Raw genomic sequence first — 16,497 nt, forward strand, 5'->3', positions numbered from 1 at the left:
TACTGATGATAACAAATCTGGTCAAGAACAAGAGAGGAAAAAGAGTTATTTGTGTATAAGTATATGTAGCTGATAAACTAGCAACCTGGCTGTGCCTGCAAAATAAGATCATTTTTGTTTTATCCAGATTGACTTTTGACTCTTAATGTACCTCATTAACTTGAATAACCCAGCTAATCTTCTAAGGAGGGATTATTAGGGTCTAAGAGATGCTATTAATGATTAAAGTAATATATCTTTATTATATTATGTTCAAGAAGTCACTGCTTTTACTCTTTTGGGAGACTGATAACTAAGAATAACTGATAACTTTCTTTCTGAAAGTGCCTTTTTGTCTAACAGTATTTGGTTTTAGAATACAACACAATACTCAATGTGTTCTCTTCACTAGTTAATCAAAAGCCAGCAAATGAGTGATCACTTTTCTACTTTTGGGAGAGGGTCAGAAGGACTCTTCCAAACTAGTGTTTTATTGATCTTATATTTGAGGGCAAACAAGCAATTTCTTCTTGTGAAATGAGTCTGTGAGGTATACTGGGCTAACACTGTTTCTTCAGTAACTGCTGATATCAATTAAGAATTTATAAATAACTTTGGATAGGTAAACCATTTCTGAGAATACTAGAAATATTTTTTCAAATGATGTTGGGTTGAAGGATATTTGATTTTACCTGTTAGAACAAATTCCAAATGGCTCCTGATGTTTTCTAAGTAAGAGTTTGGAATAGGAAAGTATTAAAACTATTATAGGCATTTTCATTTGTTTATTTTCGCTATCATCTAGCTTGCAATGGATATTCATAAGCATTGAATAAAAGATAAGCGTCAGGTGTTTGGTGCACTGATTAGGATGGCACTTAGGAAGCCTGCATCCCATATTAGTGTCTGGATTTGAATCCTGCCTCCACTCCCAATTCGAGCTTCCTGCTAGTGCTCGCCCTGGGAAGCAGCAGTTTATGGCTCAAGAACTTGGGTCCCTGCCTCCCATGTGAGAAACCAGGATTGAGTTCCTGACTCCCAGCTTCAGTGTAGCTCAGCTCTGGATTTTGTGATCATTTAGGGAGTGAATCAACGAATTAAAGTGTTTCTCTCTCTCTGTCTCTCTGTCTCTTTCTACTTTTTAAATAAATAATTGTTTTTAAAAATTAAAAATAAGATCTAGAAACCAGAAATACCAGTCAACTATGTCTTCATCCTTCATGCCTGTCAAACTGGCTTTGTATAACTAATTTTTAAGATTGCATTTAATATTTGTTCAAATAAAGCAAGAAAGAAGAGATAGGAATGGAGGAGAGATGAGAAAAAGTACCTCAAATCTGTATGCGTAAGGTTAAGATACTAAATACATGAAAATCTCCATAATTCTGGAAGGGATCAATACAAAGCCATTATCTGCAATCAATATCTGAAGATTGGTTTTTTAAAGATTTATTTTATTTACTTGAAAGACAGAGTTACAGAGAGAGGTAGAAATAGAGAGAGGTCTTCCATCCGATGGTTCACTCCCCCAATGGCTGCAACAGCCAGAGCTGTGCGGATCCGAAGCCAGGAGCCAGGAGCTTCCTCTGGGTCTCCCACATGGGTGCAGGGGCCCAAGGACTTGGGCCATCCTCCACTGTTATTCCAGGCCATAGCAGAGAGCTGGATCAGAAGAGGAGCAGCTGAGACTAGAACCGGCACCCAAATGGGATGCCGGTACTTCAGGCCAGGGCTCTAACCCACTGCGCCACAGCGCCAGCCTCGATTGATTTTTTAGTGAGGAATTCTGAGAGCAGCTTCAGGCATTTCCTGGACATGGTGCTTCTGATGCAATACTTTCCATTATTAGTCACAAAAGACTAACGGGATCTCAAATAGTTTGATAAAATGATTATTTTTCATTGGAAGAGTGCAATTGAAGATTATTGGCACCAGAATGACTTAGGAAGGAGAGCAATAGGTAAAAAATTTAAAAAAAAATTAAAAAACACTTAATCATTACCTGAAATCAAGTCATATATTTATTTACTAACTTATTGTCTCTTTTCCTTTTTTTATATAGTTCTACGAACATGATACTTTCTTCCTCCCTCCATCCCTCCCTTTCCCTCTCTCTTTCCCACCCTCCTTTCTTCTTTTTGTCTTTTTTATTAGTTTTTGAGATAACATATTTTAAACTTACATTACAGTTAACTATTTATTTATTTATTTATTTTATTTGACAGATAGAGTTAGACAGTGAGAGAGAGAGACAGAGGTTCTTTTGGTTCACCCCCACAAATGGCCGCTACGGCCGGAGCTACGCTGATCCGAAGCCAGGAGCCAGGTGCTTCCTCCTGGTCTCCCATGCGGGTACAGGGCCCAAGCACTTGGGCCATCCTCCACTGCCTTCCCAGGCCACAGCAGAGAGCTGGACTGGAAGAGGAGCGACCCGGACTAGGACCCGGCGCCCATATGGGATCCCAACGCTGCAGGCAGAGGATTAACCAAGTGAGCCAGCACCCTCTTTTCCTTTTTAAAATATAAACTTCAGGGTATAACAGTAGAGACTTCATCTTTTTGTTGCTGTGTCTCCAGCACCTAGAAAATTGTCTGGCATCACTTCTTGGCCTTTGGCTAAGATCAAGTGAAAATTGTCTGGCATATATAGTCATCTGGGAAGTACTTATCAACTGAATGGGTAAACTATTCAAAGGATGAAGCTAGCATTCTTTGAATGCAGTGTAAATTTTAACATGATTTGAAAATCTTTCATATATCTATTTCCTGGATATTCTTTATTTTTAACGATTTATTTTTATTTATTTGGAAGGCAGTTACAGCGAGAGGAAGAGACACACAGAGAGGTTTTCCATCTGCCGGTTCACTCCCCAAATGATCACAACAACCAGGGCTAGGCCAGGCTGAAGCCAAGAGCCAGGGGCTTCTTCAAGTCTCCCACGTAGTTGCAGGGGCCCAACACTTGGGCTATTTTCCACTGTTTTCCCAGGTGCATTATTAGTACAGAGCTGGATTGGAAATAGAGCAGCTAGGACTTGAACCAGAGCCCATATGAGATGCCAGCACTGCAGGCCAGGGCTTTAACCCATTGCGCCACAGTGCTGGCCCCCTGGGTTTCTATATGCTTACATCTATGGCTCATATTTCATTTTAGTGAAATTATGGCCTTTCTCTTTAAATTTCTCTGCCTGTGGTTGTAATACTTATTATGGATTAATTGGGGAAACGATAGGATCATATCTCTAAGATAACAATGCTTCAACTACTAATAAATAATTATTAACATAAATTTTATGAATATTTAGGAACTACGTTTATAAAACAGAAGCTCAGAAATGATTTTCCTAAATATAAACAGCAAATGGGGTTTAATAAGGACAAATTTAGTGATATGTAGTCTATAATACAGAAATGGAAGACAGGGACTTATATAGATCAATTTTTACATGTATAAAATAAAATATTAAAGTTGAAGAACAATGTAAACTAAATAACGAGTGATTCCAGATTTTTCTCCAAACTTCTCAACAGCATAGATGGAATGAGATACATCTAAACAAATCCAAATAACCATTTTAGAACCTCATTCTGCCCATTTTTGGGGGCAGAATTCAAAAGCCGCATTGTTTTGTTTTTGTAATATATAAAAGATGTAACTTAAAACCTTAAAAGGAGCTTTGTTTTATTTCATTCAAATGTACCGGTAAAAATGTTTAGTATACAATGAATTCAGTAATTATTTTTTACTTTTCATGCTACTTTTTTAAGTAAGTAGTCAAAATATGCCAGTTCTAATGCAGCCTTTCAAACAACTCATATGTATTTCTGAAAACTTAGGTGATCATATCATCTCATAAATGACAAGCACAGACTTGTTTAATTGTTCTCTCTTTCACATTCAAAGATACTTGCATCCCCAAGATAATGCCATATTTTTTGAACAGACATATAATCAGAATGAATTTGAATAGTTATCAGAAAGTTTCTCTGAAAGCAATACTCAAGTGTTTATCCAGAAGCTAATATTCTGTCAACTGGTCAGACTCAAAGTTCATTAAGATATCTCTCTAGAAACTGTTATTAAAAACTAAGAGATGTGCTGAAACTCAGGTGGTACAGTGATAAACACTGCAAATAAAAGTGATGATACCCTTAATGAACTCTTCACCCTGCTCTATCTAAAATCATTGACCATACTGCTTCCCATTAGATTCTAAAACATATCTTTAAGTAAGATGTACATAACAGAAGGCAAAGAAAGACACACAAGCAGAGAATAACTTTGTGTATTCTATTCTCAACATGGTGGTAGTATATGCAATTCATATTTAAGTTTTAAAAACACTCGTTTTAAAATTATTGAGTTAAGAAGCTATCTTCATCTTGTTAAGATATTTTCCCACAGATTGAGAAGAGGTAGAGCATTGTTGATGGATCATGTACATGCAAACGTTTTACAGACAATTTGCCCTCTATCTTCCTGAAACTCTTCTATAAGCATTGTAGACCAAGAAAGAGACCAGCTGCTTGATACTTAGTCCCAAGATAGGTTCCTAGATAAGGGAAACTCAGGGAACATGTGTCAAAGATACAATGTCTACTTTGTTGTATCTAGGCCTAATATCAGTTAGTAACATGGAAAAGAACACTGGTCAGGAATCCAAGAACACACATTCTAGATTTTTTTTTCCTATTAAAGTATATGACCTTGGACAAGGCATTTTAGCTCTCCAATCCTCAGTGATGAAGTGATGGAACTAATTTGTCTCAGATTTCCAAACATCTCAGATTTCATGTCAGTACAGATGCTGGCCAGGTATTTCATAAGTATTCTGGGAGTAGGGATTCTGTCTTATTGGCTTTTACAAATATTACACAGCCTGGCTATAGACTTTCAATAAATATGGGTTAACATTAATTGGAGTCTTTTCATACTGCGATATTAACACTATTTACTTTTTAAAACCCAAAAGGATAGGGTTTTTAAAAAATTTTATTTATTTATTTATTTTAAAGCCAGAGTGACATAAAGAGAAGGAGAAAGAGAGAGGGCTGTTGCTTCATTCCCCAAATGGCCATTATAGCCAGATCAGAGTTGGGCTGATACCAGGAGCCAAGAACTCCATCCGGGTCCTCCACATAGGTGGCAGGGGCCCAAGCACTTTGGCCATCTTCCGCTGCTTTCCCAAGTGCATTAGGAGGGAGCTGGCTTGGAAGTGGAGCAGCTGAAAATCGAACCAGCACTTGAATATGGGATGCACCACAACACCAGCCCCAGGATGGAAATTTTTAAAGGACCTTCTTTTTGTTACTATATTAATATTCTCTCAAGGAATAAATTTAATGCAAGAAACAATGGGTGTTAAGCACTGAGGGAAAAATGTGTTCTCTACACTCTCAATGTAAGAACCATTAATGGAATACAGGAGTTAAAACTGTAAATAAACCACTTTAAAAGCATATTACTGTATGTATCTGTAAGCCATGTATATTCAAACTCTGTTTAGGCTCCTCATTTAATAGCTGTGGCCTAGATGCTATCATTCACTTGCTGGCATAACTCCCCCCCCCCCAAGAAAAACCCTCCTTCAGGAGTGCTAATCTTAGAAATCCAGCCTCTATTGAAAGTGGATACCTCAGAGGATAACTGAGGCAATTGGCTATAAATCTGAGACTAAGAAACAACAACAACAACAACAAAACACCACTTTAGATGACAGAATGGGAGAAGTGGCTGGAAGGCACTATATTATAATTAGGGATCTCAGAAGGCAGAGTTGTACAAACAAGAATTTTATAATAGAGTTGATGAATGCAGTGACAACAAGAAAACTGACCTGATAAGACTACCACTTTTTCACTGGGATGTGAGGAAGCCAGGATTGGCTTGAGAAGGGCTAGGTTACAGAAATCTAAGATGAAATCTAAGGAACATGATCATGATAACAGTTTTTGTGGACATAGCATTTAAATGCTTTCAAAGTACTTTCAAATCAACATAATCTCATTCTTATCATCACATCAGATCTATAAAGTGAAAACCAAAAATCGTTCTTAAAACAGGCATCTGTTTATGTAGTAGAATTACAGGGGTGCCAAAATTCATCATGCCCTTGGGGCCAGCGCTGTGGTGTAGTGGGTAAAAGCCACCGCCTGCAGTGCCAGCGTCCCATATGGGCACCAGTTCGAGTCCTGGCTGCTCCACTTCCAATCCAGCTCTCTGCTATGGCCTGGGAAAGCAGTAGAGGATGGCCCAAGTCCTTGGGCCCCTGCACCCACGTGGGAGATCCAGAGGAAGCTCCTCGCTCCTGGCTTCAGATAAGGCCAGCTTCTGTGGTTCCGGCCATATGGGGAGTGAACCAGCAATTGGAAGACCTCTCTCTCTTCCTCTCTCTGTCTATAACTCTGCCTTTCAAATAAGTAAATAAATCTTTAAAAAAAAGAAAAAGAAGAAAGGAAACAAATTATTTAAAAAGAAAAATTCATCATGCTCCGTTCTTAAAATTTTGCTATCGCACTGTGAGGGTGACTGAAATTTGACAATTGAAGTTTTCAAAATATCTCCAGATCTACCTCCAAGTCGAGATTAAAGTTTCAGAAAGAGATGGCTTGCCGGTCAGGCTTAATTCGGTCATGTTAGCTTTGAAAAACTGTTAGGGGAAACTATTGTTCTGTGAGAAAAAAAAAAAAGCATTGAGCAAAAACAAGGGTGGCAGAATAGCAAGGGTGCGCTTTGAACAAGAAAGGGAAATAAAGTAGGACCATCAGCACTACAGATAGACAAGTGCCTGGAACTGGAAGGGAGGCAAAGAAAGGGAAAACTACCTCCCACTTTTACGTAGAACTAACTCCGGAAGTAAAGAAAGCTACTGTTTTCTGTCCTGTTTTAGGAACTGTTGTTAAACATTGCTTCAACAAATAACTACTTCCCCAAATATTATTCTAGGCTGTATATACTGTGATAAATAGAAGTCACTCCTAACAGAGAAGCAACATGAGGATGGCAGACCAAAGTTATTAGCTCACAGAACAAGTTAGAAACAGTACTGGTACCAAGACCAGGATTTTAATTCCTGATGGAACATTTTTCCTAAACAGTTGCTCTTATTATGATCACATTAGGTACATTCAGAGTATTTCTGACATCTTTAGAACTTGTGCTTTTATTGTATAAATGATATTTAGTTACAGAATCTACAATTTTCCTTGTAATTTCCTTTTTTATCCTAATTGAAATTGTGTTAGAAATGTTTATATCTAATGAAGGATAAACATCTGAAGTGAAAATTTTAGCACAATTTTTTACTATCTCAGTTTTTTTAAAGATTTATTTACTTATTTATTTGAAAGGCAGATTTACAGAAAGGCAGAGGCAGAGAGAGAGAGAGAGAGAGAGAGAGAGAGAGAGAGAGAGAGAGAGAGAAAGAGGTCTTCCATTTGCTGGTTCACTCCTCAAATGGCAGCAATGGCTGCAGCTGGGCCGATCCAAAGCCAGGAGCCAGGAGCTTCTTCTGGGTCTCCCACGCATGTGCAGGGGCCCATGGACTTGAGTCATCTTCTACTGCTTTCCCAGGCCATAGCAGAGTAGGAAGTGGAGCATCTGGGATTGGAACCAGAGCCCATATGGGATACTGGCACCACAGGCAGTGGCTTTAACTACTATGCCACAGCGCCAGCCCCCACTATCTAAGTTTTTAAAATATAATTCTTTAGCTTGTCACTGTGTTGATATATCTAGCTAATTACATTATAATTTTGAAAAATAAAGAGAAATGGTAAATCTAACTCCTAATGTAATTAAAACATGTTTTGATTAAAACTTTTAAAAGGCATATTTCATAGAATGGCAGAGGTTCCCATTTTAATTTTTAATTGAAAATTAAACCTCTCTGGCTGTCTTCCAGGGAAATTGTTCTAAAATAAATTAAATGTTTTGATAAAATAAATGGCTTAATTTCCCAAATGAAATGTTTCTATATTTTCTCCAATATTTCAGAAGGAATTCCTCCATCATAAAAGTGGAGCAAAGATCAGTATTTCAGTTCCCCTCCGAGATGTTTTGTCATATTCTCAGTTTATTTCTGTCTCTATACAATGTCAAAACAGACAACTCAAGTAATGAAAAATTCAATCAAGCAATTGCTTTCTTATCTCTTAGATATAATCTATACAATGTGGAGAAAGAAATTTCCATGATGTTTGTTCATCAAGTACTATCTACAACATTAAAATAGTTTGTGTATATTAAAAATAGATTATTGAACTTCTCAAAGAATAGGAAGCAGAAATAGATGTCTCTATTTTAATCTAATTGTAAAATGAAAAATGACTGTTATTATGAATTTGAGTATGGTATGGCAATTTTTCCACTCTGTTGTTCCCTTTATCGCCCTTGAACAAAGCAGGAATCCCTACCTGGGCACTACTGACATTGCCAGATAATTGTTTGCTCTGGGAGGCTGTCCTATGCATTTGTAGGATGTCTGAGCAGCATCCTTGGATTCTACCTAGATGTCAGCAGTATATCCCCAAGTTATGACAGTCAAATGTATCTGCAGGCATTGCTAACTGTCCTTTTAGGGACCAAAACTGCCCAACGCTGAGAATCACTGATCAAAGAAGCTCTATATACAGGGAAATAAAACCTCAAGTGGGAAAAAATACTACTTGATTAATAATGGGCAAGCTCTTAATATATGTCCAGCTACATATCTCAATTCTCACTGGATAACTGTGCTGGAGTACTTGACTTAGGGTAGGAAACTTAAAAGATGCTTTCTACTTCCTACCTGTCAAATACTTACTGCAGTGGAACCAGAGGACATAATAAGGAAGTTGTAAACCTGTCCAAAAGGTCTAGGACTTCTTTAAGCATCTGATGGAAAAAGTGAACCGCAAAGAAAGGAAGCATAGAGTGTCTGCCATTTTAGATTCGGACCACTAGTAAAATATAGCCCAATATTTTCTTGAACTCTGAGAGATTTCCTTCAATTATTCAGAAATTGCAATTCTTATTTTCAAGAATTATTTCTTGGTCTTTGATTGTTCCTTCTTCACAACAGACTATCAATGTTTTACAAATACAATTGGTCAACTCTTCTATCTATCTTGGTCTTTTTCTTCCATTCTGTTTGGACAGGTATGCCTCCTTCCAAAAATAAAAAGTAAAAGCAGCATAACAACAATATAATTGACATTTTATATTTAGTACTGATGAAACAGAAATAGTTTCTTTGTTTCTTGTGTTAATGGGTGATTATTGATGAGTAACAGGCTTTTCTCTTTTAGATAAGAGCTCTCAAACTCAGGTCCAAAGACATTCTATCATGGATAGAATTCAAGGGATTTTATGAACTTGAAGAGCTAAACAAAAAAATGCATCATATATTGATTAAATTCTATCTGAAATTTAGCATTCCTTTTAGTTGTGAATGAAGTAAGCCATAAACCAGTTATCAAAATTTTATATCACATTACAGTTGTTTTAAATATCTCAAAATATAATTTATATTCACAACTATTTCAAACTTACAATAATTATTAGACTTGTGGCTAGATTTTGTCATTCAATTATCAGTTATTTTCAGTAATTTGAGAACCATATTTCAAGATAACTGATTTCCTTTTAAATTATATGTATTTTATTTCATGCATTTAAAACTAATATCCTAAAAATGGGTACATAAATTTAAACAGAATGTGATGAGTACCATGACACAAAAATTTTCCTTTAAGGTACTTTAAGGCACTCACAGAGAGATGAGGAGCTGCACCTTAGTCTGAGAGCTCTACAAATATCAAAATAATGGTATAATGAAATAATATGTATGTATGTTGTTTAAAAACTCAGTAATAATTTGAAATATCTTTGAGCTTTCTATCTTGATATATTTATGTTTTGATTTATCTATCTTGTATTACTGATTGCTATAACTTTGGATAATAATAACATTAATTGCCATCATTTATTGAGTACCTGCTCTGTGCTACTCACCATACAAAGTGCATTATGAATGTGATGTCCTATAACATGCTAACATGTAAAGTCACTGGGCAAAAAGAAGTCACTCAGATAGAGGTCAAGAAATATTGATCTATGAGGCAAATAGGTCTTCCTATTCTGCACTTAATTGTGATCTTGGATAAATCACTGCATCGTTCTGAAAGTATTCTCTCATCTATAAAATGGGAATAATCTGTTACTTACCTTAGTTTTTTCGATGATCAAATGAGACAATGAACATGAAAATGGCTATATTTATTTTAGAAACTTTATACAAAAATTATGTGATACATGGCTAATTAAAATTTTTTATATAATTAAATTGTGTCTCCTTCCAAAAAGAAAAAAAAGACATTACTTACATAAACATGCAGAAATATCTGGAAAAATGGGAAGCAGATATCTTAAGGCATGAAACTGCTTCTATTTCTTTAAGAAAATGGCATTTTCCTAAAGTTCTTTAAAAATGGTAAAACCTTACTCGCAGTTCTGAATTTTTACATTTAACCAACAAATGCTTTTGTAATATTATGAGCAGTATAGCGAATTACCCTACTTTTTTTTTAACTGCAGGCAAATCTAACTTCACAAATACAGATGAAATTTGCTCATGTACTGAATATATAAAAATTTTGGAAAACTTCATAGTGGAAAGCATTTAGAAGAAGAGCAACATTTAGAGGAAATTAAAAATAGTAGCATAGCTAACAAAAGCTGCAGGGGGAGAAATGAAGGGAGGAATGGTAATGAAAATGTGCTGTATTCTTTCTCTTTTGTAGCAAGATTAAAAATCAACAGATCTTGTATGGAGTTGATGAGTCAAGGCCAGAGGCAAAATATGCTAGAGTATAAAGAAAGCCAAAAGAACTAAAAGTAGAAACTATTAACACCATTAACTTGCATAGAGCAAGGGTTTCAGTTATGGGTATGTGAGAGTATAATTCTAGGTTTTATTGATGGTATTGTTATCCTTGTTATCATTAAACTATAAATATGATGAAATGGAAAGATTTTATGAAAAATATAAAGACCAAAAATGACTCAAGAAAAAGCAGAAAATAGTAATAGACCAGTTACTATAGAAGAAATTTAAAAATTTTCAGAATTACCTCCTGCAAAGGAGACTAGCACAAAAGTTTTTGATTAGCTATATATTCTTATACTTTGGTAGATTATTCTAATACTGTGTAAGCTTTTTTGAAATAGCACAACGTTGCTACCAAAAACAAAAGAAAGAAGCATCCACCAAGATGGTTACAAATTAATAGCATAACATGCCAAAATAGAGTTTACTTCATAAACTCAGGGAGCATTTAGTAGAAGTCAATTCATCGCATTAGAAGTTAGTTCATCACGTTAAAGTTAAAGAAGAAAATCCACATATTAGTAACTCTATAGATGTAGAAAAGTTATTCAATACCTTTCATAGAAATTCCTGATTTAAATGAAAACAACTCATGTGTTTTATTGCTTTATGTCTATATATTACTTCCATAATTTTGAGTGAAGTTAAAGCATTACTGCAAAGTCTGAGATAGCACCATAATTATTACAAACACTCAGTCTGATGGATTAATTAGTTAATTTGCATGTCCTTTTCTTTATAGGCTTTTTTAAGTTTTTTCATGAAGTCAAAAGCCCAAAACTGGCTCGATTGTAAGTTTCTATTCATTGGCTTTGTTCCCTTCTGTTTCCTGTAAATGTATTTCTCTCAACTGTTGCTTATATTGGGGAGCTAAAGCACAAAATTGACACTTGACTCTATCTCAGGAATGTTACAGATTTTTGTAAAAGAAAGATCATGTGAGCAGATAGTTATGTATATGTGTGCATGCCACATGAAAATTTCCTGATAGCAATTGTTAATCCAAAGAAGTGCATACACCTAAAGTCTAAGAATTGGACATGACTCAAACTTTAATTGAGTGTGTATATTTTCCTTTTGTCAGTCATTCTTCAAACTACCCCCAGTAGTTTCACTGGAATTAACGGTGAATACTTTCAAATTGTATTAGCAATTACTACTAGCTGCAACTATTCATTTCTCTAGATCTGTCATGTTTTCTGATGGGGCTTAAACATCTATAGTGATAGCAACAGATAGATGATTTGGCCTTATCGGACTACTAGCTCATTTGTACCAGCTAATTACATTAGAAATTTTATATAATTAAAGTGTGTCTTTATCTTAATATAATTAAATTAAGATGTGGGGAAATAAATTAGATCAATTAAAGTGAGTGAAATGATGTGATGGCAAATTAAATTTTAACAATCATCAAGTAGTGGAAGAATGAAATATATACTAAAACTTCATGTTAGTTACCACCATACTTTTTCATAATCTTTGATGTTTTCATCTGGAAAACGCAGATTATTCACAAGTGGATAACTCTTTTTCTCCTTTCCATTTAAGATGGATCTCTTTATCAGACATTGGGGTTTTTTTCACATGTGTGATGGAATCATTCTTAAAAGAAGCTCATGATTATTCCCTATATTTGGGTGGATTTTTGCTGTCATGATAATTTTACCCAACCAAACTTCAGTGAAAAAGACCTGCATTTCAAAAGTGAAATTTTAGTAAATTATTAGAACATCTATCTTTAACATGAAGCTAGTACAAACTCTTAAAGTAAAGGGATCCTAAGCAATCTCACTGAAGACTACTGGGCAAACACAGGCAGTTGGTATAATTGGAGATCTGGATTTGTGGTCAAATTCTGTCATCTATTAACAATGACATTGCAAATCACTTGACTACTGCTGGTTTTATTTTTCTATCAACAAAGGAAAGGATTAAACTAGATTATCTTTAAATTCCATTCCAGGTAAAAAAAAAATCTATAGTTCTAATGTGTTGGAGGAAGATTTCTCTAGGAAAAAATTTCCCTTCTCCTGTATAAGAAAAAGGCCATGGCTATAATTTGTGGCAGCAATTTTGCAATCTTATTTCAATCTTAGAGGCTCTGTTCTTCCCACATATTTGCATTGATGTCAACTCACACAATGAAAGAGTGGCCCACTGCACTCAGAATTGCAGAATTCTGTGGTAAAATGTTCTCTTTAGTAATGCATTGTCACAAGGTATTTGACCACAGGAAAAATGTATAGCTTGTTTCGCTTTGTGGGCATAAACTTTTCAAATGAAAGTAACAATTGAAACTTGCTGGAGAATTTATTCCTATTAGAACACTGTGATAGTCTAGAATAAAACAATAGTAATTTGATAATTGGTATAATTTTTAGAAGCTGAACTCTGCAGTGACGAGTTTTTAAAAGTGCAACCATAAACTTACATTAGTATATAGATGTAATCAATTTTATAATCAATGTAATAACAGCAATTTGGTTTTTAAAAGAAAATGCCTAAATAAATTTGCCTTTGGCTTTTAAAAAAAGTAACACACGCATTGAAGGGGAATGTAGTACATATAAATACTATGAGACAAAATTCTCATATTTATTATATTGAGATGCTTTGAAGGGATAAAAGGAGATTTAAGTTCTGTTCTAAATCATATTCTTAATCTTGTTCACTTTAGCATAAATAAGAGTTGCTTTGTGTCCAGTAATGGCTGTTTTTTTTAAAACTATGATGTATCTAAGTTCTAGATAGATCTCCATGGTTTTAGGCTACTTGCCTAACAATAGAACAAGAGTCCCTAAGTTGTTGAAATTAAAACCACTTAGGACACCCATTATGCAGCAACAATCAAATGATAACCAAGAGACAGAATTGTTTATAAAATAACAACAGATGTGAAACCTGAAGACATACATGGGGAAAAATACAAAAGTTTATAAAGGGGAGTCATAGATAAATGCTGAGTCGCATGGCCATGTTCCTGGCTTAGCTCACTGAATACTATTAATACAATGAATCTCAAGTTAACTTTAAGTGTAATAATATTTCAATTAAAATTTTAAAGGGATTTGTTTGAAAATTAATCCTAACCCTTTCTAGGAAAAAAATGTGGTAGAGATCCAAGAATAAAGATTTTATGGTTAATTAAGTGAATATACTCCCATAAATCCCAAAATGTATTCTAAATGTGTAATTATATATTGTTATATTGCAAAAATAAAAATATGTGAAAATTTTAATGAAACTAATTAGAAAATTGAAAACAGGCTAAATATATAAAATAACTCAGTATATAAGGAAGATTTCAAATCAATAAGGTAAATATGGGTTATTCAAAAGATAGTTTGAAGCTACTGTCAAAGAAGAAATATAACTATATCACCACATTATATATTTTTAAATCCTACATATACTAGCCAAATATGTGTATGTAAATAGCCAAAATATGTATATGTAAAATACTACAAATAAAAGTCAAAAGCAAGACATATTGGGGAAAATATTTGAAATATATATGACAGACAAAAGGTTAATATCCTTAATATACTCATCGGTACAACAAAGCATAAAAGAACTATAGGAAACAAAATAAATGACTAGAAGACAGTTAACAAAATAGGAAATACGAATGGCTACAAATAAACAAGAAATGATGATATTGCCATTTGTAGTGAGAAGAAAAGTTATGTTCAGTATTAATGGATTGTTGGATTAATGTAAGCTTGTGAAAATGTTATGATCATTTAAACTATACACTGTTGTATCTGAATTAACATTTTATTCCTATGTTTGTTTTTTGCAGTGTCTGTGTTTAGAAAGGTCTTGATCTCATTTTTCTCTGAGGAAGACCAATATGTTTGGTCTAGAACTCGGTTTTGTGCAGTGGCCTGTACTGAATTGGGCCATGGGATATGCGAGGGATGGCTTTGGAAAAAAAGAGAGTCTAGAGGAATCTCCTTTTTTAATTGGAAAAGATACTGGTTTATTTTGAAACATTCAACTCTCTACTGGTTCTCACACCTGAATGTAAGTGCACCAGGAAGGAAAGAAAGTTTGTCATCACTGAGACAGAATAGTCTTTAATATTTGTGTTAAGGAAGTACATTACTGACATAGAGGGATTTTCGTAATATATAATGTTAGGAACTAAGCCATTGTTGTTACTTCTTACTAAAAAGTGATTTATAGGGAAGGCATTGTAATTAATGGTTTTGAAACCAAAAATACTTGATTTGTAACCCAGGCTCTTTTACTTACTATCCTCAAGAAGTTGGGCAAGTTACTTAAATTCTCCGAGACTCATTTCCTTCATTTTCTTCAGCCAAGTAATAATACTTGTCAAGCATTTTCCTCCCTCTCTTTCTTATATGTTGTTCCTCTCCTTCTCAGCCACCTCCATCTCATATACTTTTACATGTGCTGATGTATTTCCATTTAAATAAAGGTTTGACTAGAGAAAAAGTTCAGTGTTTTGTGGGGCAGAAGGAACAAGGCTAGGAATTTTATTTTGTACATGCTCAGTGCAAGACGCTGTTAAATTTATCCCAGTGGAAAGAGCAAATCTGGAACTTAGAAGAAATCTCCAGCTTTTCCTTTAGCTCTTTTTGTCCTTTACAGCCAGAATTATTGATGATGTTCTTTATATTTGCTTTCAATTAGTGTTCTCCAACCTCTCTTCTATCCCCATTACTCCATTAGAATAACTTTAGAAGGTTACTATGATCCTCTGTGTGACTAAGTCCAATCTCTCCTTGTTTTCTTCCTATATCTCCTACCACTCCTGCTGTCACTTTTTGAGGATTATCTACTCTCCCAGATCTTTAAAAGTTGGATTTTTTTAGGGATCAGTTCTAGAATTTCTTGTTAACTTTTTTCTAGATTATTTTACTCATGTCTATGTTATCAATTACTATCTATAGACAGAGGTCACACATGTTATACCTATACACCCAAAATCTCATCTAAGATTGAGTACTATTAAGTTCACTTGATCATTCCACTGGGATATTTCAACAGGACTACCCTATTAAATATATACAAAACAAAACTCATGATCTTGGTATCCTCAAAATGGTGTCTCCTTACTGTGACTTTTCTCTAAGCAGTCATTCTCAAGTCCTCCACTCTTTTACCGCCTATAGTTTCCATATTAAGTCTGGCCAGTATTAGGTCTAAAAAATCTCTCAGATTCCTCAATTTTTCTCCATTGTCACTGCCTCCACACTAATCCTATCTATCATCATCTGTTGCTTGAACAATTTCAGTAGTGTCTCACCTGTCTCCACACATTCACTTTGGCCTCCTCAAATTTGTTCTACCATTCTCATCACAGGATTCTTTTTAAAAAATATAGATTTGATCATTTCACAACTATCACATTTCATTAAACTTTCCTATCTATCTTCATTAGAAGATGTAAGTAACTTCCCATTACTCTTACACACACACACACACACACACACCCTTAACATGAACTACCAGGCCTTGCCTGGATCCTCTCCAGTGACATCTTGTATGATGCACCTCTGTGTATTTTACATTTCAGCTACACTGGCCTTCTTTTAGTTCTTCTTATGTACTGTGCTGCATCTTTCCACAGAATTTTTTGCCTCTGCCATTCAATATTCCTATAATATGCATGACTTCC

At 34.8% G+C, this 16,497-nt stretch overlaps 1 protein-coding gene across 1 annotated transcript in view; it reads left to right on the forward strand.

Moving 5' to 3' along the window:
- LOC133752666 (uncharacterized) overlaps positions 1-16,497 on the forward strand; it is a 381,981-nt gene that overhangs the window by 317,087 nt on the left and 48,397 nt on the right. Inside the window, exons 17-18 of the mRNA XM_062183055.1 lie at positions 11,590-11,638; positions 14,653-14,876. Of these exons, the coding sequence (XP_062039039.1) occupies positions 11,590-11,638; positions 14,653-14,876 (273 nt within the window). The remainder of the gene's footprint in view (positions 1-11,589; positions 11,639-14,652; positions 14,877-16,497) is intronic.

The sequence above is a fragment of the Lepus europaeus genome, chromosome X, assembly GCF_033115175.1.
Source record: "Lepus europaeus isolate LE1 chromosome X, mLepTim1.pri, whole genome shotgun sequence".
In the NCBI taxonomy this organism is placed as follows: Eukaryota; Metazoa; Chordata; class Mammalia; order Lagomorpha; family Leporidae; genus Lepus; species Lepus europaeus.